This window comes from Bufo gargarizans, chromosome 10, assembly GCF_014858855.1.
Source record: "Bufo gargarizans isolate SCDJY-AF-19 chromosome 10, ASM1485885v1, whole genome shotgun sequence".
NCBI classification, from domain to species: Eukaryota; Metazoa; Chordata; class Amphibia; order Anura; family Bufonidae; genus Bufo; species Bufo gargarizans.
The window spans coordinates 8,766,682-8,785,532 of NC_058089.1; the positions used below are offsets into that span (position 1 = coordinate 8,766,682).

The 18,851-nt window shown below is 47.1% G+C and overlaps 1 protein-coding gene across 2 annotated transcripts in view; it reads right to left on the reverse strand.

Moving 5' to 3' along the window:
• Nucleotides 1–398: 398 nt before the first annotated feature.
• The window catches only part of LOC122920270, a 42,407-nt gene continuing 23,954 nt past the window's right edge, over nt 399–18,851 (reverse strand). The window contains exons 5-8 of one of the 2 annotated variants that reach the window (XM_044269650.1): nt 14,656–15,066; nt 11,488–11,787; nt 3,497–3,796; nt 399–1,049 (exon numbers count right to left, since the gene is read on the reverse strand). In XM_044269650.1, the coding sequence (XP_044125585.1) occupies nt 1,042–1,049; nt 3,497–3,796; nt 11,488–11,787; nt 14,656–15,066 (1,019 nt within the window). In that variant the 3' untranslated portion in view covers nt 399–1,041. Of the gene's footprint in view, nt 1,050–3,410; nt 3,797–11,487; nt 11,788–14,655; nt 15,067–18,851 lie in introns of those variants that run through there. The other variant, XM_044269649.1, reaches the window with a different exon arrangement.

Sequence of the window (18,851 nt, forward strand, 5' to 3'; positions counted from 1 at the left end):
TGGTCAGCCACTAGTTGAGTCTGGAGAGTGGACCAGTTAGCCATTAGTTGAGTCTGGAGAAAGGACTATTCAGCAAATCTTTGTATCTGGATAGTTGACTGATTGGCAACTAGCTATGTCTGATAGTGGACTGGTCAGCAACTGCTCATATCTGGATAGGGGACTGGTCAGCATCTGTTAAGGGTCCATTCACACGTTTGCAAAATGGGTCCGCATCTGTTCCGCAATTTTGCGGAACGGTGCAGACCCATTAATTTTCAATGGGGCTAGAATATGCTGTCCGCCTCCGCATTTGCGGATCCTTACTTCCGCAAAAAAATAAAACATGTCCTATTCTTGTCTGCAATTGCGGACAAGATTAGGCATTTTCTATTATAGTGCCGGCGATGTGCAGTCCGCAAATTGCGGAATGCACATTGCCGGTGTCTGTGTTTTGCGGATCCGCAAAACACTTACGGACGTGTGAATGGACCCCAAGTCTGGGTGGTGGAGACCTTGGCACAAGGTTGTGCCTGGATAGTTGATAGTTTATAAACTACATTCTGAAGAGCAAGTTCGTCTGCTGGGATTATTTTGTATGCATCATTTGGGGATTGCTCCTTTCCTGTGCAGACATTGAAAAGGTTGTGAGCAGTCTTATTTGGGAACTGTTGCTGGGTAGTGGACTAGTCAACACCAGGTTTTGTATTGAGTTTAAAGGGAATCGGTCATCCCAATTTAGGACCATTATCTACAGTCATATATAAGTAGTACTGCAGATATAGAGTTCAGATCACTATTGTATAAAATAAAAATAGTGATCTGGACTCATTATCTGTAGTACTAAGCAGAGATTACTGTTTCAAATTGGGGACAGATTCCCCTTAAAACGGTCACCATCAGATTACGTTTGGCTAGTGGACTGGCCGACAGAGTGGTCTCCATAATTTCATCATTTTCTGCCAGTATTAGTAGTCACCCTTCAGTTATCCTCATCATTGTAAAGAGAAGATGATTTCCAGAAATTATTCAGTGCTGATCCCACATGGACTTAATGTTGCTTCAATTTCCTACAAGACAAAGTAAGAAAAAAATAATAATAACTCCCTACATTACTAATTGCCATAGTATTTGTACAGCAAGAGCGTGTGATAGGATTAGTGACATCAGGAATACCCTGTGCAAATGTCACTAGAAAATATTTTCTATGAAAAGATGGCAGGTCCATGTTAAATCAGAAGATTTGTTATTTTAATAATTCAACTTTTTCTTAGAATACCCCCACCAAATTTGATTGATGAGGGTCAGATTCCACGACCTCACCAATCAGTGCAAAAATGGGGCCATGAAACCCGGTACTGCAGCGCACCATATTCGTTTGACTGAATGGCACAAGCTGCAGGACCAGGCACAACAACTGGTACAAACCCAGGGGTGGACTGGCCATAGTCCGTACAGGAAACTTCCAGGTGGGCCCGGGGCCGTCTAAGCCCTCCTCATGGCCGCCAGCCACGTAAGTAATGATCTGACATTCCTAGAGCTGGGAGCATCAAGTACCTATGCCTGGCTGGCAGCTGCCCTCTTCACCTGAATTTAATTGTATTGCCATCCTGAGGCAACTGGAGTAGGAGAATGTGGTGCCGGCCTCCACGGTGGGGCATCTTCAGGGGAGGTAGTTTATTCTGCTGGGGCATTATTTTTTGGTGCACTGTGGTATTTGGCTCTGCCGAGGTGATATTTTGTGCTGCAAAATAGTATTGCTGACTCCACCTACTTTTGTTGGCTTTGCCTTCTATTAATTTGGACCCACCTACTATAACATGGGGCCACTTTTTCTTTTTTTTTTCCCCACAGCCTTTTTAAGTTCCCAGTCCGCCCCTGTACAGACCAGTGTGCTTGTGTAAAGAATGAAATGCGGTGACCCTTCATTGTGCTAATCAGCAGGGGTGCCAGATGTTGGATCCACTCCAGATAAACCTGGATGGCCTACACCCATAAATTCCCAACTTTTTTAGCATTGGGGAACCTATGGAAACAAATTCATGTCTTGGGGGACATCCTGCCATGCAGAAAAGTGGCAGAGAATTTTTGGCCTTCAAGGGTTAATGTGGTTGTGCCAACTTTTTATGTTATCCCCTATCCACAGAATAGGGGATAAGTATTAAATCGGTGGAGGTTCTACTGCTGGGACCCCCACTGATCATGAGAATGGGGGCCCGTACCCCCTGCAGCCCCTTAAAATATGAACGGATCAGCCGGTCGGGCATGCACGTGGCTGCTCCATTTATTTGTATGTATGGGAGTTCCTGAGATAAAGCTTGATTTTTCTCCAGATTTCCCATAAAAATGAATGGAGCAGCCACGTGCATGCCCCACCGGCTGCTCCGTTCATTTCACGGGGCTGTAGGGGGTACGGGGCCCCCATTCTCATGATTAGTGGAGGTCCCAGCAGTAGAACCACAACCTTTTTAATAGTTATCCCCTTTTCTGTGGATAAGGGATAACTTAAAAGGGTTTTCCAAGATTTTAATAGTGATGACCTATCCTCTGAATAGGTCATCAGTGACTGATCGGTGGGGGTCTGACACCCAGGACCCCCACTGATCAACTATATGAGAAGGCACAGGTAAAAAACAAGACAGCCAAAACATACCGTAACACCTTTTGGAAGGGGAGGAGAACTTGGTTTGTGGGAGAACCCCTCATATGTCTATAGATGAAGGGTTTTCCCTGGCACTGTATAATTACTAAGTATATAACGTATATAAAGATACCAAGATCAGAAAGTTGATAAATGTATTAGATATCGGACAATTAGGTTTAAAGAGGAATGGTCATCAAAAAATGCACTACAATCTGACAGCACCATGTTATAGAGCAGGAGAAGCCGAGATTCAGTAAAACCTGTAATTTATACATTTCTCTCTTTGCTTTTTCCACTTCCTGTGAACAGCGATCGGTACAGGAGGGGTGATCAGTGATCGCTGGCATTGTGTGTATAAGGACACATAAGAGAGAGCTGTCCGTCACTGATAGCACCTCCCTCCTGCACCGATAGGGCTTAGAAAAAGCAAAGATATAAATGTAAAAATTACAAGTTTTATTGAATCTTTTCCCATTAAATATATATCAATCTGCTTCTCCTGCTCTATAACATGGTGCTTATAGATTGCTCTGCATTATTTGGTGTCAGGTCCTCTTTAAAGGGGTTATCTGAGAGTATAAAAAGCCCCCCAATATGCCGGGCCCCCCACACTGAATATACTTACCCTGCTCCCCCCGCACCGCCGCTGCTGCTTCTCCCGGTGCGCAGATGAAAACATCCGGTGTCGGGGGAGGGGGTAGCATCTAATGGCGGACGGGGACGAGCCTCCCTAGCGTCACCTGCGATACTAGGGAGACTTGTCCCTGCCTGCCATTGACTGCTCACCCAACCCCCCCGACTCCGGAGGTTTTCATCCGCGCACCGGGATACTCTCAGATGACCCCTTTAAGACTGTCTCCTGGAATCTCTTACCTGTTTTCTTTTCCAGTCTCCACTGGACACTATCATTCTTGTACGGGTGTTTAATTTGACAGGTAAATATTTTCCCCAAATCTTCCTCTTTAACAGTGTAACTTATATGACCGAGAACATAATAGGGTTCACTCTCATCTTCAGGTTCGCGCGTTTGTGATGGGATCTCTTCTTCTCCTTTCTGCCATGTCACTTGTATGTTATGTGGATAAAATGAGTGAATTTTGCACCTCAGCTCCAATGTTTCTCCAGCGCTGTATGCTTCTTGGTTGGCTTGGATTGCATCCATTATGGGAAGAGCTGTTCATAACCAAAGATAAGGAAAAATTACTTTGAGAGCATACAGAACTAAAGGCTGTACTCGACATCCTGATTTAACAGGCGATTGTCGGGAGGGAAGCGTTCCTTCCCAGCATTCGTCCGCCTGCTTGGGGAGGCGACCGCTACTATTACATGCAGCGATCTCCTCCTCAGTATAGGGAGGAGCAATCTGTATGCCATCGCTCTTCCCTATACTGAATCTTTGTTTGCCAGCAGACGATCGTGGTTAGACAAGATTTGGATCGCCCGATTAACAAGTGTTTTTTTCTCGTTCGTCAGGCAATCGGCGGCAGTATTAGACTGCCAGATGATCGCTAACAAGCGTTACTACAAACGGTTGTTTGCCGAAAAATCAGCAGGTGTAATACAGGCTTAAGTAGAAGAATGGGAAATAAACCATCACAGTCTACCAAGTGAGGGACTTTTATGTAGAAAAAGATTGACAGCAGAAAAAGACACCTCCGTCCATCTAGTCTGCCCTTATCCTATTTTAGATTGATTTTTCATCTTTATTTTAGGAAGTTTGTTCCAAGCATTTACTGCTATTCCAGTAACATAATATTCTCTGACATTGTTTTTTATTTTACTATTAAGAAATGTTTGTAATCAGTGTGTTCCTGGAGTCCCCCAAGACCCAAGGAACTCCCAAAGTGTACGGGTTATGTGGGATCGCATGACATCCTTCAGACTGTTATAATTGGAATATTTCCCAACATATACCTCTGAGGCAAGCCTCTGGCACATGCCCCTCTAGAAGCATGAAGAGGGAAACAGTAGGTCAACCATAGGGTTCCATGTTTAAAATAATACAATAGCGAGTGCAGCTCTGGAGTATAATACAGGATGTAACTCGGGATCAGTACAGGATAAGTAATGTATGTACACAGTAACTGCACCAGCAGAATAGCGAGTGCAGCTCTGGAGTATAATACAGCATGTAACTCAGGATCAGTACAATATAAGTAATGTATGTACACAGTGACTGCACCAGCAGAATAGTGAGTGCAGCTCTGGAGTATAATACAGGATGTAACTCAGGATCAGTACAGGATAAGTAATGTAATGTATGTACACAGTGACTGCACCAGCAGAATAGTGAGTGCAGCTCTGGAGTATAATACAGGATGTAATTAAGGATCAGTCTAGGATAAATAATGTATGTACACAGTGACTCCACCAGCAGAATAGCGAGTGCAGCTCTGGAGTATAATACAGGATGTAACTAAATGATTTTCCTATTTCATGACGTAAAGTCATAGTTTTATTAAAGACACGGAGGCGAGTATTGCTATCTCCTTCTTTACTTTCCACCAATAGCAGCAAAGAAGAAATTTACATAATCATAACAGTAAAGGACCCTCCCCTGATAGATCCTATAATAAGCAGTGTCCTCTTCATCAACTTCCTCTTTCTTGACAACCGCGACACCAACTGCAACCGTAACATGAACCGGAACTGGAACTGGAACTGGACCCGAGAACTGCAACCAACGGGATCCACGAACAGCAGAATCAAGCCAACCGGGCTAACACCTCAGGAAACCTGGAACCATGGAACAGACCACACACCGTGGAGAATTCAGCCTGAAACAGAGCAAACAATATAGCCAGTGTAAGAAACGGGTCAGGTAATGAACGAAAACGACCCTGGAAACGGAAGCACACAGCCAGGTCGGTGAAAACAGAGGACAATAAATAATAATAACATGATATACATCAATATATATAAATATCAACTAAAGACAATGTAAACAGTCCAACAATAACACCCCACAAAAAAGGGCGGGCAGAAGAAATATCCAGGGCGGGCAATACTCGCCTCCGTGTCTTTAATAAAACTATGACTTTACGTCATGAAATAGGAAAATCATTTAGTTTTACATCAAGACACGGAGGCTCATATTGCAAGTTCAAAGTTGACCAATAATGGAGGAGAACACATGAGGAGGCGGTCGGAAATAAAATTCCCGAAATGTGGAGGCCCTAGACCAATCCGCCAAACGCAAAATGTCCTCCAACCGAGCCCCCGAAACCGCCAGGGCAGTGGCAGCCGCGCCCCTGGCCGAATGAGCGGTAAAGACCGTTGTATCAATCCCAGCCAGGGACATGATCCACTTCATCCATCGCGCCAAAGTGGGGCTGGACACAGGGCCAAACGGATGGCGAATAGAGAGGAACAACTGTGGAACGGCCACAGAACGGTGAGCACGAGTGCGCAACTCATATTCCCGCAAGCAAGCCACAGGACATAGCGCCGGGGAAGACGGGAAACAGGGATAAGAGACAGACCGAATATTGGTCTTGGTGCGCCGCGTAATGTTAAAGGTGACGCCCTCAGGAGAAAAGGACCGAGCATCATGGTCCAGAGCCCTGACGTCAGAAACCCGCTTACAGGAAATAAGGCAAAAGAGGGTCAACAACTTGGCCGAAAGCTGACGGAGGGAAAGAGACGCGTTCTCCGGCCACGCCGTGAGGAAAGAGAGGACCAGAGAAACATCCCAAGTGGTAGTGAAGCGCGGCCGAGGAGGCCGAGCCAAACGAGACCCACGCAGCAAGCGCGACACCAAAGGGTGCTGACCCGCCGGAACACCATCAAAACCCAGGTGGGTCGAAGAAATTGCAGAACGGAACAGATTAATGGTCCGATACGCCTTTCCCGCCTCGAAAAGAGACGTAAGGAACTGCAATAAATGGGTCACAGGCGCCGAAACGGGATCAAGGTTCCGTTCCATGCACCAGTTAACCCAAGATCGCCAAGCTGCCCGGTAAGATTTTCGGGTGCCGGGAGCCCAAGCGTTATCCAGGAGGCGTCTAGTCGCCTCCGAAACTCCCACGACCTCTCCGGGAGACCCGAGATCCGGCACGCCAGAAGCTGAAGGGATCCGTCGACCAGTAGGGGGTGGGGCACGCCCAGAGGGCCCTGGAGGAGATCCGTCCGACCCGGGAGGAGGAGAGGTACATCCACCAGGAGTTCCAGGAGCATCGGGTACCAGGCCTGAGTCCCCCAGAAGGGGACCACCACTACCAACTCCGCCATCTGACGGCGAGTCTGAAGCAGCATCCTCGGGATCATGGCAAAGGGTGGAAACGCATAGTGCAGAGCCGAAGTCCAGTCCTGGAGAAACGCATCCACCGCCTCCGCTTCCGGATCCGGGCGCCAGCTGAAGAACCTGGGAAGGTGGGTATTGAGCCGCGACGCAAAGAGGTCTATGGTGCAAGGGCCCCAGATGGCCGAAATCGAGCAGAACGTCTCTGGAGCGAGCCTCCAGTCGCTGCCGTCCGTGAAGTACCGGGAACTCCAATCCGCTCTGTAGTTGTGAAGACCCGGGAGATATTCCGCCTGCACCATGAGGTCCCTGGAGAGACAGTAGGACCAGAATTCCTTTGCGAGGCGAGCCAAAGTAGCCGACTGAGTGCCGCCCAGGTGATTGACATAGCGGACCGCCGACACATTGTCCATGCGCAAACGGATACACGCATGGGCCATGCCATTGGAGAAACTCCGGATTGCGAACGAGCCCGCCAGAAGTTCCAACGCGTTGATGTGAAGACGGCTCTCTTCCTCTGACCATCGACCACCCGTGGAAATGCCTTGGCAGTGGGCACCCCAGCCCTTGAGACTCGCGTCCGATTCCACCACGAAATCCGGTTGGAAACCGAAGATCGCTCTGCCGTTCCACGCCTCCAAGTTCTCTATCCACCACCGGAGCTCCTCCCGAGCCTCCTGATCCATGACCACCAGATCCGCAAAGGTGGCACCGGCCCGAAGATGGGCGATCTTCAGTCGTTGTAGAGCCCGATAGTAGAGAGGCGCCGGGAACACCGCTTGGATCGAAGATGCCAACAGGCCAATGATGCGGGCCAGATGGCGCAGCGACAGGGAGGTAGCCGCGAGAGCGTGTCTCAACTCCTTGCGGATCGCCCGCAATTTCGCCATCGGGAGGCTGAGGGACTCCGAAACCGAGTCCACTGTAAAGCCCAGGAACTCCATCTGACGAGATGGCGTGAGGATCGACTTCTCGGGGTTCAGCAGGAAACCCAGGTCTGTCAAGAGTTGTGAGGTCCACTGAAGGTGTTGCAGCAGTGTCGACTGACATTGATGCATAACGAGGATGTCGTCCAGATAGACGATTAGACGCACACCCCGACACCGCAGCCAGGCCATGACCGGACGCAACAGTTTGGTAAAGCACCAAGGCGCTGACGACAGGCCGAACGGGAGGCACGTGAAACGCCACACTTCGTCCCCCCAACGGAAACGCAGGAGATCTCTGGATGCCGCGGCAATCGGGACCGTCAGGTACGCATCCTTGAGGTCCAATTTTACCATCCAGTCCCCTGGAACTAATAAGTCCCGCAGGAGGTGGATCCCCTCCATTTTGAAATGGCGATATCGCACCACAGAGTTCAGGGTGCGGAGATTTATCACAGGACGCATCTGGCCGCCCTTTTTCTGGACCAGAATATGCTGCTGAGGACACCCCCGGAGGTAGGGGGAGCCCTCTCTATTGCCCTCTTTGGAAAAGGGACCGGAGCTCGATGTCTACGAGTTCTCTGTGTGGTTGGGCCAGACCCAGTGGCGGGGGAGGAAGGATGAGCCCTGGGGAGTCCTGTGAGCTCTATGTGAAACCCCCTCACCGTAGTCAGTACCCATGGGTCTGACGTAACCGTGGACCAAACATGGGAAAAAATGACGGAGTCTGCCCCCGACACAAGTATCCAAAGAAATCCCCACTGGGGATAGACTTACCAAAGGATTTGCGAGGGTTCTGGTTTCCTCGAAACGACCTTGATCGCCATTGGCCGCCTCTGGCCGGGAAAAATGGAGGAGGAGGGCTTCTCTGCTCCTGGAAAGGTCGTCCTTGCGAATAGGAGCCTCTGCCCGAACTGCGGGCTTGGAATGCTGAACGGCCGGACAGACGGCCCCTACCACTGCCGGCCCTGGTGGAGACCCGACCCCGGAACACCCTACGCATGGAGGATTGGGCCTTGTCCAGCGCCGTAAATGCCCCCACATATCTACCGAGGTCCTTGATAAAGGAGTCCCCGAAAAGTAGACCATTAGCGTCCTTTCCTGCCTCGGTAAGAGCCAGATTAGCCAGTTTCGGGTCGATCTTAAAAAGTATGGCTTTGCGCCGTTCAATGGCCAGGGATGAGTTAGAGCTGCCCGCGATACAGATGGCTCTCTGTATCCACCCGGAAAGCTCCTCCGGGTCTATTGGAGAGCCGTCAATTCTGGCCGATTCGGCCATTTCAAAAATTTTGGCCAGAGGACCAAAGATGTCTAGGAGCTTGTCCTGGCAACTCCTCAGCGCTGAATCTAACCCTTTACGGGGATTCCAGCCGGTTTTGGCCAGGAACTGGGTCATCTTCGGATCCACCGAAGGCGTCTCACAGACCTTGCTTGGTACTAAGGGTCTGGGACATTCGGACCTAAGCTTACTGCGCGCCTCCTTACTGAGAGGACGACGCACCCAGTGCTCCAGATAGGTGCTCACGTGGGCCGTTGGCAGCCATTCTGATGACCTGGGGTGGTGAAGGGCATCAGGGTCAAACAAGGGGTTGCCAGAGGGATCCACCAGGGAAGGAGCCGCACTAGGGGCGGTGGCGGCAGGAGCCGCAGACCCAGAGGTGGAAGGCACAGGGTCAGTAGTGCCAGGGATGTCATAATCCATCTCCTCCCCAGAGTGGCCGCTCGCCTCCGCGTTAGCCTCCGCATCAGAATCCAACTCTGATTCTATATCACTGATTAGTGCTCTAGCACTTTTCCATGTACGCGCCCTTTCTGCCTGGCGCGGCAAGGCTCTTTTGCGCGATCTATGCGCGCTATCAATGGTGGCTGAGATCACACCGGTCTGTCTCTCCTGTACATGAGGAGTCTCACCAGCGGCAGGCTGCGGATGAGTCACAGGCGTCAGACTAGAAGGGCCAGGAGCATGGGCAGATAAGGCCTGGGCAATTGTTTGGGAAATCATGGATGACATGGATCCCATGGCCTCAATGATTGCGCTGGATACAGAGCGCTGTAATTCTAGGGCCTGCATGCTCGTATCAGACCTTCCAGGGTCCCCAGATGGTGGTGGGGTAGGCCCGGATGGGGATCGGTCAGAAGACATATTAGACCTCTAAGGTGATACTAATAATAACAATAGGGCACCCTGTGAACCTAAGGGGAACTTAATTAGGGCAAGGGGAAAACTAACCAACCAAAACTACTAGACGAGGGGTTAGTCACCCCAGGAGCCGCAGGGAGAAGGAAGCGCTGCCGTCCGGTGCCGAAGCTAAGCCGAAATCCCGCGAGAGTACGCACAGGGTATCCACAAAATGGCCGCCGAGATCTCGCGAGATCTCGCGGCTGCGGGAAAGCAAATCGGGACGTGCGCCGGAGCGACGCGATGCCGTGGAGCGCAGCGAGAGGTAAGGGGGACAATACCAGGGCCTGGGAACGCTTCCGGACGCAGGACCCGGCCACAGGCAAAGCGGAGCAACAATGGGGGAAAGCGCCAGTCACAAAATCACAGCCGGAGGAACCGGCACCCCACGATAGGGGAGAAATAAAGGATGGGTAGAAAGGAGGGGGGGGGGACCCCCCAAGGAGGTAAAGAGGGCCCAGAAGAAACCAAAAGGATACAAAGGCCCCAAGACTATAAAATAAGGACAGGGGATAAGAATCCCAATAAGCAAAAACGCATACAATATGGAATCCTGAGCGAACCAAAGCTCAGAAAATCAATCCTATAACCACAGCAAACAAGTAAAAAGCCTATAGCAAAATAGAGGTTACTTATCTTGGTGGAGCAGCAAAGAAAGAGGAAGTTGATGAAGAGGACACTGCTTATTATAGGATCTATCAGGGGAGGGTCCTTTACTGTTATGATTATGTAAATTTCTTCTTTGCTGCTATTGGTGGAAAGTAAAGAAGGAGAAAGCAATATGAGCCTCCGTGTCTTGATGTAAAACTCAGGATCAGTACAGGATAAGTAATGTATGTACACAGTGACTGCACCAGCAGAATAGTGAGTGCAGCTCTGGAGTATAATACAGGATGTAATTAAGGATCGGTCTAGGATAAATAATGTATGTACACAGTGACTGCACCAGCAGAATAGTGAGTGCAGCTCTGGAGTATAATACAGGATGTAATTAAGGATCGGTCTAGGATAACTAATGCTTTCTAGGTTCTATATCCACACAAACACTTTGCTCAGCGTTCATCCTGGTTGTGTTCTTTAAAATCATACTAAGGTAACTAATTTCACTTAGATTTTTCGCCCCCCACGGGGCTATCAATCAGTGGGTATATTGACTTTAATGGATTAAACAGAATTTGAAGATTCATCTGTGGACTCAGTTTGACCTGTTTTTCTTTCCTTTCCAGCATTTTCGCCAGACAGAATAGAGCAGTTTACCATTATTACTACTATTCTGTCTGGCAGAACAGGTCAAATGGAGTTCAAAGTTGAATCCTTTGAACTCCATTTAACCCATTAAAGTCACTGTACCTGTTGTGCTATACGTCTGAATACCTTTTTGAAGTATTGAGAAATACGCCTCTGAAAGAAAGCTGTTCGGAGGGCTAAAGCGCTATGTGAATGCAGCCTTAGTAGGATTTTAAATGTAACCCAACAATGTTCTGACCGTGTCATAGTATTTATTTCCTCAGTTACTTACCTCGTTTCTCTAGTCTCCATGTAACAAACTTGGAGGTCGTCTTGTGCATCACCTTACACCTGAATGGTTTCCCAAAGTCTTCCTCTGTAACAGTGCATTGCATAGAACTTACGACAGAAAACAGCCCTTTGTCGTCTTTTTCAGCTGCAGTAACCTGCGATGTAATTTCTTCCCTGTCTTTGGACCATATCACTTTTATACTTTCTGGATAAAAAGAGTGAATTTTAGATTTTAGCTGCAACAGGTCCCCAGATTTGTAGAATGCTTGGTTGGCCTCAATGTCATCCATTTTGGGTTTACCTACATAGTAATACACAAAAATTAAAACATGTAAATACTGTATCCCTATTAAAGTCATTTTGAAAATAGGTTGCTCTAATGTAGACAAGATGAAATGCATCAAACTCCATCTCATATGGCTAACCACTGCTCCCCGCTACTTACCTGCTCCTCTCCACTGGGTCCTGACTCCTTTACTCAGGTCCCCCGCTGTCAGCATCTGCTTTGATGATGACCTTCCCCCCCCTAGCATCACATCAGTTGGTCATGTGACACAAGGGGGGGACAGGTCAGCGCTGTGGCCAGTCATTGGCTGCAGTGGCATCAAGTTAGATGATGAGAGCAAAGGAGCCGAGACCCATCGGTTTAGCGTGTAAGTATTTTTCCCTTTACAGATCTGCCCAGGAGAGGGGGTGGTGGCCTTAATACCTCTAAAAGGTGATCTACCCCTTTAATGTCTTATTTTATATGAATAAACTTAGACCTAAAGATGTTTTTCAAGATTTAAAAAACATTTAGCACAGAGCAGGGTATGAAATTACTTACCTTTTAAGTGTCCCATCACTCCAACCCCTGTCTCACTCCCAGTTGCTCCTGTTCCTGCAGCAATGACGCCACATCCATGTAAATGCTGCTGCCAGTCAGTGACCTCAGCTGTTCCATTCCCTTTATCCTTCTGTTACCACTGAGGCCTGTGATTGGTGGCAGTGGTCACATGATGGACATGACGTAATCTCTGCAGGACCAGAGGAAATCGGAGGAAGAAAGGTGCTGGATTGGTGAGATATTTAAGGGGTGAATAGGGTTTAATTCTTCATTTTATGCAGCTCCCTGCTCTGTCCTATTTTTTGTAAATCTTGGAAAAACCCTTTAATGAAACAATTGTATAAGGAAAAGTTCTGCAACTTTCTATTACTATCTTTCAATTTTCCACTGTTATCAAGATCTGGGCTTGCTGTCAGTGTATGACATATTCATTGTTTGTATCCAGAGACCTATAACAAGCCCTGCACCCGCATGAAAAGAACAGTTTGTCTGCCTCTGGATGGCTCCAAGCAGGGGCGTTGCTAGGGTCTGAAAACATCCGGGGCACAAGCCCACTGTACCACGTCCCCACCCCTTGAAGCCACGCCCCCATCGCCACCGGCGGGTCGGGGGGGCCCTTCACAGTAGTTATTAACCCCTTTCAGCAGTCCCCCCTTCACAGTAGTTATTAGCCCCTTTCCTCAGTCCTCCCTTCAGTGAATGGGGGACTGTTGAAAGGGGTTAATAACTACTGTGAAGGGCCTAGCCGTCTGGGCAACCCCACAGATCAACCCCCACCCCCCTTGTACTTGTTCCGCTGATTCACTACTTGCGGGCTGCGCGGGCATGAGTTCAGTCACTTTGGTGCGCAATCCCGTCCTGCGGCACGTAATCCCGCGAGACCCGTGACCTACAGTGGCGGGTCTCGCGGGATCACGCGCCGCAGAATGGGATTGCGCACCGAATTGACTGAACTCATGCCCGCGCAGCCCGCAAGTAGTGGAACAAATACAAGGGGGGTTGGGAATAGCCAAATTTTTAAAAAAATGCTACCAAGCGAGCATAACATTCGGGGCACTGGACAAAACATCTGGGGCTCAAGCCCAGAATGTTTTGACCTATTGACGCCCCTGGCTACAAGAATGTTTCTATTCACAATCTGCAAGTAGAGATCTTGAAGACAGATTTATTGAAACACAAAGAATATTAGAAAGTTGTCAAACTTTCCATTGTACAATGTGAGAAGATGTCCAGCATTGTTTTTTCCTACCCGCGCCCCGCGACCCCATATTGCATTGCAAAACTGAAAAAACGATCTCTGGGTGGAATAGAAAAAAAACCAGAGGGCAAAAAGCAGACACATGGACTAAACGTGGTCATTTTCACAGATGAAACATAGACATGTGAATAGAAAATGTGAATGAAGCCTCTGGCTGCCAATTAGTACAATTATGGTAATAGCATTTTTTTAAACACTGTTTTTACTACCTAAATAGTCTTTTGTTTGCCACCTACTGTTATTTTTCCATCAACAGAGCTGCGTGAAAGCTTTTTTTTTTTTTGTGGGTTAAGGTGTCACTTTTATTGGTACTGATTTCATTTTCACAGGGGGATAATTTCAACAGCTCAGACATTTTTGGATGCCATGCTAACAATTATTTTTATTGTGTTTTTTTACACAATAAATGGGGAGCAGGGTATTTATTTTTTGTCTTCTTTTTTAAACATTTTGTTATGTTTCTTTGTGTGTCCTTCAAGGTTGACCGTCTGTACAATACACTGCAGTATGTCTGTATTGCAGTGTATTGTTTTTTTACTGCCACCAGAGGTAGGATGTAATAGAGCCCTAACATGGCAGGTCTGGGGGAAGGGGAAGGTTCTCTCTACATGGATCCACCTGCATGAAGGTTCCTAGTAGCCAAACAGTAAAACATTTTTGTGTAGTTTCGGCTACTAGTAGTGTGGACCTGTAACTGTAATATGGAGCAGCATATTAAGATGAGAGATCCACTTTAATGGCTAAATCCTTTGGAGGATAGATATGTGAAGGGGCTAATTGTTAAATCTCTTGTAGCATTTATTGTCGGAGACCCTGTTTACAAAGAGGAACGATCCATAGCAGAGCATTTAATGTAGGTAATCCATGTATCCCAGACACGTTGTACTGAGACCTGAGATGATGTCTAGTAGTTCAGTCACATGATCTCTGATTTTATGCAGATGAGTTGTCAGAGCATGCTGGGAGTTGTAGTATTATCATAGCTGCAGAAGCACAGATTACAAACCCAACACTGCCTAATTCCAATAATAAATCACCTATGTATTATCAGCTGGGGTTTTATAGAATAAAATATTCATACTTACATTTCACCTCTAGTTGTAGATGTCTGTAAATGGGTAACATCAGTGCAGCATGGCGAACCTCCAGAGTGAGCAGTGCCCCATCATGTATGTGGAATATGGGAGTTATAGCTATGAAACAGTCACAGTCCAAAAGGAAGAGTTTACATCGTTTTATAAGAGGTTCCAGGGCCGGGTGTGTGGGTTCATGTTTGTTCTGCAAAAGTGTACCCTGCTCAGTATTGTTCTCTGGTGACTTCTTTCTGGGTTCTATGGAGCTCCAGGAATCTACTTTAATCTGGTTTTCTTTGTCTTTCTCTGTGTATAACCTAATAGTAAGATTGCCTGGTCTGAAGCCTGTTATAAAACATCTCAGAGAACACGTCTTCTCATGAATCAGGTTTGTTGTATAAATCTCTGTTACATTTGGTTTCACTGTAAAGATCAGAAATGATACATTTATTATGGTTGCTTAAACATATCATTCATAAACGGCAACAAAATGCATTAATGCTTATGGTCTATTAACATTACTTTTGCAGTGGAATCTCTTGGCATATGTGCAGCTTAGGCAGGGTGCTGAATCTCCTTAAAGAGACCATGTGCTGAATCTCCTTAAAGAGACCATGTGCTGAATCTCCTTAAAGAGACCATGTGCTGAATCTCCTTAAAGAGACCATGTGCTGAATCTCCTTAAAGAGACCATGTGCTGAATCTCCTTAAAGAGACCATGTGCTGAATCACCTTAAAGAGACCATATGCTGAATCTCCTTAAAGAGACCATATGCTGAATCTCCTTAAAGAGACCATGTGCTGAATCTCAAAGAGACCAGTCCTGTATGGAGATGTATTTGCAATGCTTTACGGGAAACGACTATACAAAGCGGTGTCTCCCAGGAAAGTGAGCCATGTCGTCAGGCCACCTATTGGAAGTCGCTCCCTATGGGTCAAAATCCAGCTTTCCAACAAGTCTTGGAAATATAGCCAGACCCGATATCTGTCCATAGACGGCTGTTTCAGGATGTTTGTCCCTCATCAGTACGGAGTAGGATTCTTGCTGGCTCGGTGCGATGCCTTGGAAGCAGCTTATACAGGGTGTTAAATCTCCTTAAAGAGACTAGTCCTATTGGAGACTTACTGGAAGTACTCCATGGTAGGAAGGGGCAAATATCCTGAAACAGCTGTCTATGGATGACTATCTGGTCTGACTATATTCCCTCAAATCCCAAGGCTTGCTGGAAAGTCGGATTTTGAATAATAGAGAGACACTTCCCTATAGCTGGCTAGATGGTCCTTTTTCTTGGGAGATACCTCTTTGCATATTGGCATATATGCCAAACATATCCATAGGGTCCTATTCATCTTATAGATTAATCTATGGCATCTGTGGACATTGACATCTGTATGGAATAGTCGACTTACCGTTACATACAAAGGCATCCTATAAAATAAAATAAACACAATGGGCACAGCATGTTTATATTTTATTTTTTAACATCCGATCGGTGACGCTTGTTACTGTATGCATGTACAGTGGCATGCGCTCCGAGGCATCTATTGGAAGTATATGACGAGAAATCCAGCCAACATATGGTACACCTCTAACACCTCTAACAGACACTATAAGATGCAGTGTGAATATATTCTTAGAGAGATGATGAGAGAATCAATAGGGAAGATATCAGGGGTTGCAGAGGTTTTTGTCACACCTTGCTCTGGTGCCTGAGATCGGGTTCCATAAGCCTATCTGCCACATAAGAGGACAGCGGTACTATGGACAGTCAATAAAACACTGTAGTGGCATATCATAAACAGTAATGCAAGACAGAGCAATGCCACTATACAGATTGACATGATGTCTCAGTGGCTATCACTATAGCACTTGGGTCAAATCCGACAAAGAATATCTGTATTGAATGTATATGTTCTCCACATTTTTGCCTGGATTATCTCCAACGACATAATGAGGTTACTTGGCTTCCTAAGAAAATGTGGCCATAACATCTGCTTGAGGTAAAGGGCTTGTCTCACCTCAGACATTGTGGGCATATTGCTAGGATATGCCTCCAATGTCTGATAGGTTCAGGTCTCAGAGGTGGGACCCGCACCTGTCTTCAGAACGGAGCCCACAAAGTGAAGAACGCACTGCGCATGCGCGGCCATCCTTCATTCATTCCTTTGGGAGTGCTGAAAATAGACTAACGCTGGCTCGGCTATTTCCGTCAGCCCTGTAGAAGTGAATAGAACGGTGCTCGTGCTTACTTGCTGTGCTTCCCATTGATTTCAATGGGATTTCCGAAAATAACCGAGTGATATGTCCCCTAGTGATATGTCCCCTAGTGATATGTCCTGCGTGCCCTTAAAAACGAGCGCGCGGGACCCGATGATGAACCCTGCTAGAAGAACCAATGGGGCTAATTGTATTTAATTTGCTAGAGCTCCGGTTCGAGTAAATTCACATTAAGTAAAAATACCCTAATGTTCTTGACCTAACTGACGTCAGATATTCAGAGTAATCCGGCGTGTGTTGGGCGGTCCTGCTAATTTGAAATCCGTAATGCGATTGAGCATATGTAAAAAGAAGGCAAGTTATCAATTGCTTTGCATTTGGGCCAGGCGCTCTGAGCTTAGAGGTTGCTATGCAACGAGCAACGCTCAGGTGCAGGTCCTTACCTCACTTCCGGCCAGCCCGTACCATGTGACTTGAACTTCCGGTCCGGTGGAACGCACGCGAGCGGCGTGCGTTCCACGTGGAGCAACATGCTTTCTAACAGACTCGGACAGGTGAGACAACTGATCAAGGGGGGAGGACACTGACCGGGAGGAGAGGGATAAGAGGAGGCAAGTAACAACCACCCATTGCTCACCCAGATCATTGTTAGTTTGGGGGAGACATGTACTGACATGGGACACTTCCCATGTTCCAGAGAGGATAAGAGTCACCCACTATCCTACTGATTGGAGGCGAAAACCACCCTGATCTCTGAGTAAGTGCATTGAGTTGACTTAGAATTGATTGTATATGCATTGCTCAATAGTATATGTGACCCATACTGAGTGTATGTCTGTAATTTTATTTGTAGTTGATTGGAGGCTAAAACCACCCTGATCTCTGATCACCCTTGAATACATGTGAAGTCCCCTGATGATGTCTGTAATGAAAGACGGAAACATGGCATGTAGGGCATTGTAATAGGGCTATATAGAACACTAGACCCATACCGAGGGTAAGGTTCGGTGTGGGGTCGCCCCTGTCGGGGCGGGTGCTCCATGTGTGGTAGGCAGGTGATAAGAACAGCCCCCTACCCCTAGGTAGGCAGGAAAGCCAGAATAGGGCTAAGTAGGAGGCTAAAAACTGCCATCACGAATTCAGCACCCTGGTTACACCGGTCATAGGCACCACCAACTGCCAGGACCACCCTCTGCGATCGTGGATCCTGCTCGGATGAGGTGAGATCCACCCATTTTTTTCACGTATTCACTGGTATTATGTGATATAGTGGAGGCTGTTTTTTGTTATTTTTGTCTTTCACCCAGTGTGAAACATATTTTAAATGACCAAGTAAAGGTTATGTTTTAAAGAATCCAGTTTACAAAATTTATCCGTATATTTTGGGTGTAAATAGATACCACCACATCTGTATTGTAAGTGGCGGTATAATATAATTTTTGGTACATGTCTGAGGTTAGACAACATCTTTAAGGAAATTAGATTTGGATTGTCCCCACTAAGTATATGGAGGGATGTGAATGATGACGCTAATCTAGGCCATTAAAGAGGTTGTGCAGTGTCAGAAAAACAATGTCAGATTAGTAGGGGTCCGACTCCTGGCACCGCCGCCTATTAGCTGTTTCAAGGGGTTGCTGCCTCCTCTTCATTGTTTACCTGCATGTCATCTAGCTTGTAGCAGTTGTGCAGGGTAATTACAGCTGCTCGTCACCCCATTGCCACCGCTTCCCTTGTGTTGCAGTCACAAGGGCCTTAACATTGGCCTCCAGGTCTGCCATGTACAAGGCCTATTAGGACCTGCCAGAAGCAGAGTCTAATAGGCTGATTTCAGTTTTACACTAACAGGCATAATGGACTGCAAAACATGTTGGAGTGCAGAGATCACAATAACGCCTATACAAGCGTCATAGGTGCATGGACAGGGCATTTTACTCTCTAACCAATAAGTCTTAGGCCTATTAATACGTGTTAGACTGTTCTCTGCCATTCA